General features: G+C 36.2%; 1 protein-coding gene across 1 annotated transcript; it reads left to right on the top strand.

Annotated features, from left to right (window-relative positions):
- The first annotated feature begins 252 nt into the window (after positions 1-252).
- On the top strand, positions 253-4,325 carry LOC129453488 (uncharacterized). The gene is made up of 4 exons (XM_055217751.2): positions 253-1,021; positions 1,445-1,577; positions 1,870-2,004; positions 2,881-4,325. Exons 1-4 carry the CDS (start codon positions 454-456, stop codon positions 3,548-3,550), a joined length of 1,506 nt encoding a protein of 501 aa, XP_055073726.2. The 5' UTR covers positions 253-453; the 3' UTR covers positions 3,551-4,325.
- The last annotated feature ends 3,493 nt before the right edge of the window (positions 4,326-7,818 follow it).

Genomic DNA, 7,818 nt, shown 5'->3' with positions numbered 1-7,818 from the left:
TCAAAAACTGATCACAATGATGGTGGTTTGATGTAATTTTTTACATTTTCTAGGTTGATAGAAGCACTAGGGACTCAATTATAGCACTTAAACATGGAAAAAGTCATGCCATGGCCCCTTTAAAGACTTCATGGGCATATATGCATTTTGGCAGACGCTTATCCAAAGCGAATCACGTGACTCGTGTCGTTGAAACTCAATCAGTTACAAGTTTTAACATGTTACCCAATAGTCGGTGACATCAGTGAAAGAGCAGATTCATATGGAGTACCACTGCTAGTGCTACGCAATAGTATGGACACGCGTAACGGTAGACTATTATGGATGAGATGTTGGGCAACGCAATTGATTCATCGATCATGACCCTTTAGTTTATATAGCCTGAACTGAAACAGATGGATGCTTTTTGCAAATAATGCTTTTTATTTCCATCGACCCATATGACAGCTTTTAATGTTTCCAAACGCCTCGAACAGCGCAACAATGTCACCACATCTCCAACATATGAGAATCTGGACTTTATTTTATGCTGTCGAGATTTTAACAGTCGCGTGCTGTTGCAGTGCCGTAATAACGCGAGACGGCTATGATAAAACGCCATTTTGCCAACTTATACAAGCGGACCGCGGGCGTTTCGAGGTGAGTTTTCTGAGCCATCAGCCGGACTCCTCAGCATCACTGCGCTTTTACTGGAGCAGGTGGACATCGGAGCAAAGCGTTGAGAATTGTTTCACGAGTACTGACGAGACTTTAATCGCGCGTTATTTGTACACGTGCGAACACCGGGAGCGCGCACAGGACGCAGCGGAGAGGTTGCTTCACTTCAACTTAAGCGTGATACTGGAAGATGACAGCTTGTGTGAATTTAAAATCAATCCGCTTAGCAGGTTTCCTTTTGGGCAAGCAAATGTAAATCAAAACCAAAGGAGCATTAAAATACGCCAGAAACGCGCACTTTTTGTTTTACCGGGAACCCTTTGGTGCGGCAGAGGCACGAGCGCCAACAACTATGAGCAGCTGGGTAGGTTTGCATTCAGTAAATCATACAATGGACTTCTGCTTAGTGCACTACTACATTATATAGCCTACACTACATAAAGTTATGGTCACATTCTACACGTTGAAAGTCATCAAACTATTATCCTCACAATTAATTTAAATGAATAATGACTGACAAAGCATGAAAACATTGTTTATAGGAGATCATGTTACAACAAGCATTATTATAAACTTTAGAGACACAGGTGAAAAAGTAGTAGCATACACTTCCACAGTGCTCTTTTTGTGCACTAATTTTGTACTTACTATACTAAATATTTTTTTTTACTTCTTGAGATAATCCTACTACTACTTTTTCATCTGGGCTGCATTGTCAATACGGCCGAATGTTGGTATTTGTTTAACATTACATGATGGTTTATAATTTTCACATGTTTTTATTTAGGAATGTTTGAGCATGCAGACAGATGTTGTAGGGAACATGATCATTGTGAGCACATTATTCGAGCCTTCTCTGTGAACTATGGTGTCTTTAATTCCAAGCTCTTCACCATCTCTCACTGTGACTGCGACCACAGGTAAGCACACAGAAAGCTTGTGGGGTCTTTCACATTCCACCAGCCAGAAATATTTTCACATCCTCAGGCGAGACTCGTAAAAGTCATAACTCAACCTGTATGTTTGCATCTTCTGTGATGTCTATCTTGTCATGGTTTATAGGCAGATGATACTGCATGTTTTAAAAGAAAGTCTAAGTGGAGAAAGTTATAGTCGACATTCCTCGGATAGGCACAAAGCTGATTCAATGTTTGCTAAATTGCTTTGTAAAATAAGAGAATACAATGTTGTTGTTTTTTTTATCTGTTATAGATTTAAACAGTGTCTTCTGGCTGGTAATGACACCATCTCCAACATGGTGGGCTACAGTTTCTTCAACGTTCTTAAAATCCACTGTTTCGAGTTGTCCCAAAGGAAACGATGCACCCAGTTTAACTGGTTTGGAGCGTAAGTGTGAAAATACAAAATCTACATTTATAACATTAACTCTTTTAAAGGTTTTCATAACAAAAACAATATTAAAGTATCATGCAGCATATTTGATTTAGCTGACGCCAAAGTTATCTGTAAAGAAACTAAATTTGGGTTTGTCCCTCTCATCGCATGGCTTTGAATGTCTTGCACGAGGTGAACTGACCACTTTTTCACATGCAGTTCTGGACTTTATCATCTGTTTGCACATTGATTGTAATGATGGTTACATATAACTGAGTTACTCAAAGTCATAAGCAAGTAGGTCTTTATCTGTCATGTCTTCTCAACTTTCAGTTCACCAAATTAAACAAGACAAGTCAAGACTGTGGCTCACCTCAAGCAAATCAAGTCGAGTCCTGCTCGAGAAGTCAAACCACAATACTATAGGCAAATGGCTATTTTGGCATTTTTCTCTATACAATTTACCAACATGATCTCACAAATTTTCATGGGATAGTCACTGAATTTTTAGCTCATTTTTCCGTGGCATTCTCACGGATCTCCGCATTTTTCCATGGCCCTACCACGGACTTTCTTTTCCGTGACATTCTCACTGATTGGTTACTCAACTGCTTTTCCAAACCATAGTTGCTTCGGTTTAGGGTTAGAATTGGTGTTTGCGTTAGTATGTCACTTTAAGTATTGGTTTATACTATTTTTTTCTGATTTATTCTTTTATATTTTCAAAACTTTAAACAAATAAAATTGAGTCTCAAGAGTCCCATAATTTTGCGTTATTTAAATGAATGCACATTAAAAGAGCATGATTTGAAGTCAATGGCAAATTGGTGGTTTGTTTGTCTGTTGGCTCATATCTAAAGCTGTGTTTTTTAATCTTTTTTTCTGCAGATGCACATCGGTTCAGGTAGCACCTGTGGCAGTAATGAAAGACCCCACACCTTACAATTCAACCGATCTTAATAATGAAAGCAGTGACATCACTGACCTGTCATGCAATAAAGAGCCAATCAAATCATTGCATAATGGCAAACGAAGAACCTCTAAATCTAAACAAATGAGGTTGCATAAGGAACATAAAGCCTGCGATTCAGTAAATCATGCAAAGAAAGACGCTTTCCAACATCAAAGGTTTGTGAAAAAATATGGCAAAAAGAAGAAAATTCAGAAGACTTCAACTCGAAAAAGAAAGAAAGCTGTGCTGTCAAACTCGCACATAACCTTGACCCCATCACCCCGAACGCATGCATCTGTGATGAATCAGCGGATATCTCTGAAGAACAAACTGGAAATTGTTCTTCAAAACATTGAGAGAGCATTGAAGGCAAGAGTCACTCCTTCACCATCATCAGTATCTGTAACAAAATCACTCCTGATTCAAAAGACATCAAACGCTCCATCAAAACGAACATTGATAACTAAATCGAGTCTTCAAAGTAAGAAAAACAAGGGAAAATCTGTAAAATACAGAAAGCCAAAGAAGTTTAAACCTTATGCTCCCTTTAATCCATCAAGAGGAGATCATTTCCAGCAAAAACATCCCAGAGGAAAAAATACTTGAGATCTTCATTCAGTCTATCCCTGTGTGGCACATTGTGTTTTATCAGTATCAGCAGAAGAGATTGTGGGCCTTCTTTAAAAAAATCTTGTTATAGTAAAATAACTAAAAGGGTCATTGATATACAGTTAGACTGTTTACCAGAGGCCAAATAATAAAAATATACAATCTGATTCATTTACAAACATTACATTTTAAATGTACCGTCAGCCGGAAATGTGACGCTCCTTACCATGTTTGGAGTATTAGCTCACGATGCAATACTGACAGGAGTTAATATTGTCTTTACTACCTTTTCAATACGAGCCAAATTTGATCCAGAAAATGAGGAAGTAAACTGTTGCCTACAATCTGTGGTTTGCTGTAGTCCAAGAAAAGAGATTTATCTTGTTGAAATTGTTTAACTTAATTTTATAAATAAATGTTGCTTAATATATGCTGATTTGACAAAACAATATTTTTTTACAGTGCAGATACAATCAGATATATATACATAATGTACAAAAAAAATCATATTTTTATCTAAAAACAAATTTTTGGTATTTTCTTATTGTATTTTTCATTCATACAGTATTTATTTTCTTAAAATATTTTTTTCCAGGTAACGTATTATAATCCACATGCTTCTTGCACATTTATGTTGCTTCAGTCGTGGTGTCCAATGGACATGAAAAAAATCTATGAAAAAATCTATGAAATTTTTTTTAATTGGAGGATAATTAAAATGATAAAAAATGCACCCTGGAAAAAATCAGGTCTGCAGTGGTTAAAACATGTAAACTGAGAATGAGTATGTTAGTTACATATCATATAAAAGCAAGAAAACAACAAACTGTGTGTGAGTGACTTTGATGTGTTTAGCTCTTTTCTCTAAAGATCAAGAGCGGAGGTAACAGCCAAGATCCCTGAACCAATTTCCTGCTGCTATTGTGTTTGTCTATATGATCTATCTGACAGAAACTTGGCCCAAGCTAGTTTTTTTGTAAGTATAACGTTTATGTGAAATGAAGGTGTCACTACAGGATTAACACTTACTGTAAGTGCCTTCACTGAGATTTTGCTTTAGGACTTGAATTTCACATCAGACTTTCAAAGGCAACATAGCACACAAAGTGGCGGTTTCTCGGACAGGGATTAGACTAGTCCTATACTAAAATAAATGTAAGAGCTGTCCAAACTGAAAACAACTTGCACTGGATACATCAGTGCCCTTATTTTACCTCAGAATGCACACAAGTCATGTTTTTAGTAAGGCATGTTTGTTAAAAATAGTTATATTTTCTAATTAAACTAAGGCCTACGGCTTAAGCTAATCCCTGTCCGGGAAACCACCCCAGAATGTTTATGCTTGCTCTATTTTAACCTAAATTAAATTTCAGATTGACTTTTACTTAGGGCAGTTTTGTATATGGTTTTTCGAAGATGTAATATTTACATCTAGTTTTGGCTATACATCTACAGAGTTTGCACCAAAATACCATCAAGTTCTGTTGAATGCATGACTTTCCTACTGTGCATGACAATATGGTTCGCTTAATGTTATGATTATTTAGTTTTATTTTCTGTTATTAAGCCTATAACATCAGACCTGTAGCCCAACAGTCAAGAATCATCATCATGGCTGAAGCAGTCCTCATACTGACATCTGTGAGCGTACCTGTCATATTTCTGCTACTTTGCATCTTGAAGCACTGTCTGACTTCAGGCAAGTAATGCAAGGAATGCCAGAAGATTTAGGTCATAGAAAGTTCTTGATTGTTGTCTGTACATGCTCCAACTAGAGGATATTAATATTGGAAACTAGTGGGATTGACTGTCATTTATGTTCTGACACAAGACCTAATGCAAAAGTTCAGCAGTGTGTTATAAAGTCTGAATGAAAAGAATTTGACAAAACAGTATCAATTATTAGATGAAAGTTGACTTATGCTATATCCTGTATATTTTTAGGTGGTTGTGTTGTTTGCTAGAGATGGGCTCAGTGTGAGATCTGTATTTTGCCCATTATTTAACTTAAAATTACTTAAAATCATACTTATTTATCAGACTGTTACTATATTAACTCTTTAAAGCAACACTATGTAGTTTTTTTTACCTTTAAATAATGTCTCTAAAAATTATTTCAGTGATAGAACAACTTTTAACTGGACATATTGTACTGTCGTTGCAACCTGAGCAGCCTCCTAGCTGCTACAAGCACACTCTGAAAGTGGCGGTGGAGGGTAGAAAACACAGCCCCGCCCCTCCCCCTGCCTGCAGAACAGTGTCTGATACCAGGCACTGTTGCGCTTTTCAACCACATGGGGGAGCTGTAAGTCATTTTTACATGGAAACTACATAGTGTTGCTTTAATGTTGATAAATTGTGATATACAGTCTATTGACATGTATGCTTTTGACATGTATCCTAGTCCTAATGTCGTAATGAGTCAATAGCATGATGTTTTAGTAATATAATGGACTGAAGCAGTTGAAGAAAGGTTTTATGGTTTAATGGTTAAGTTTAATATCATAATGATCCACCAGATGTCAGTGTGTTGTTATATCAGATAAAGATAAGCTCTGGTTAATTTTATTTTATAAATTATTTGAATCATTTTGCCGGATCTTGATATCCGTTACACTCGATAAAATTAGGCAGTTTAGTTCAAAAACAGCGATATTTTGTGAAAATATTGTCGTAAACCTTTAATGAACATTACCACCAGTATAGACAGTTTCAGCAGTAACAACATAAACAAATGGCTTTCGTGGAACAAACTTAACTTTCGGTAAACTTTCGTAAAGAATCAATAAAAACTGATTCTGTTTGGAGTAGTTTATTTCTGATAACAAGCTAGATAAACAACACGTATATTACGTTAGTTCAAAGCTAAACGTTTCAAAAACCACACTTAGGTAACATTACTGTGTAAAATGTGAACTATATAATGTTAACTACAGATCGACTGCCAAACCTTCCTTACATAGTGCTGATCCATGATCACCGTCGCCCCTCATCTTTAGGAAATCATACTTTTTTTTGACAAGGTATTTGCTCCAGAGTTCAATTTAGCCACCAGTCAGACCATTAAACAAACAGAGACCAGAAGTAAAGTTCAGTCCAGATGCGTAACCACGACAACGCAAGTGCGTCCAATGAAATCGTCTATAAATCATCAACATTAGCAGTAGCCTACCAAAAATCATTTACTATGAACCCCATACGGCAAAAAAATATATTTTCAAATATAATTTTAATTGTATTTCACAATATATTTTAAGCCAATTTTAAATGTTAAAAAAATGCAAAAATATATTTTAAAGCATTTATATTCACGTCGCATTGGAAAAAAACTTGAGAGTTACAAACTAAAATGTTATACATTTTTACTGCAAAAATATATTTATAATTTTATATTTTTACATACAGTTGTATACTTACACTTTTTCATATTTTGGCCAGGATATATTTTTTGCTGTATGGGTTGCAGTGGCGGCCGGTGACTTCTTCGAGGACATGTATTTAGCCATCTAAAGGGTATAAAAGGTTTATGATAAAAGAGATGCTCAGGTTTGCCAGATACTCTCTTAATCTCATGTGTAATCCGAGTTTTGTGAATGTCTTTTTTTATCATAAACTCTCTTGACGCGTTTGCAGCAGGCACTAGGGCTGTCAAAAGATTAATCGCGATTAATCGCATACAAAATAAACGTTTGTTTTTGCATAATATATGTATGTGCGCTGTGTGTAATTATTTTGTATTTATAAATACACACAAATGCATGTATGTATTTAAGAAACTTTTAATGTGTGTGTGTGTGTGTGTGTGTGTGTGTGTGTATATATATATATTTGTACAACAGTTCTTTCTGGTTCTCGAGTCTGGTTGGCTAAGAGCTATACGATATTGTACTGATAACGGCACTGTAACCGCTTCACCTTTCGTATTATTCCTCCACCTAGTGAATGGAGGTCCTAAGCAGGCTCATCTCTGAATGGAAAAACACAGACGCGCTGTGTGAATCACTCTCCGTGTGTGTGTCTCATTAGTTTACTAGCTCATAAATCAGTCTGTGAATCCCCAATCAGAAGTATTATTCCGTCAAAGATCAGCGATCTTGGATGTTACGTTAAAGTTAATGGGAGAAATGTCTTGTCACATCGTGTGGACGATTAACACTTGGAAAGAGGAATATAAACACTCGTTTTTTTCTGGAGCTATATCTTTTATCAGAATGCGAAAACACCGTGAAACTGCAGGTAAGCACCGCAGCTTTTAAATGTGGACA

Source organism: Misgurnus anguillicaudatus, chromosome 21, assembly GCF_027580225.2.
Source record: "Misgurnus anguillicaudatus chromosome 21, ASM2758022v2, whole genome shotgun sequence".
Classification (NCBI taxonomy): Eukaryota; Metazoa; Chordata; class Actinopteri; order Cypriniformes; family Cobitidae; genus Misgurnus; species Misgurnus anguillicaudatus.
This window is presented reverse-complemented; position numbering and strand designations above follow the sequence as displayed.

Coding starts and splice junctions, on each gene's coding strand:
- LOC129453488 (XM_055217751.2), top strand. CDS start 454: ATGTTTCCAAACGCCTCGAACAGCGCAACAATGTCACCACATCTCCAA. Junction 1,022..1,444: donor CAACAACTATGAGCAGCTGG/GTAGGTTTGCAT, acceptor GTTTTTATTTAG/GAATGTTTGAGCATGCAGAC. Junction 2,005..2,880: donor CAGTTTAACTGGTTTGGAGC/GTAAGTGTGAAA, acceptor TTTTTTCTGCAG/ATGCACATCGGTTCAGGTAG.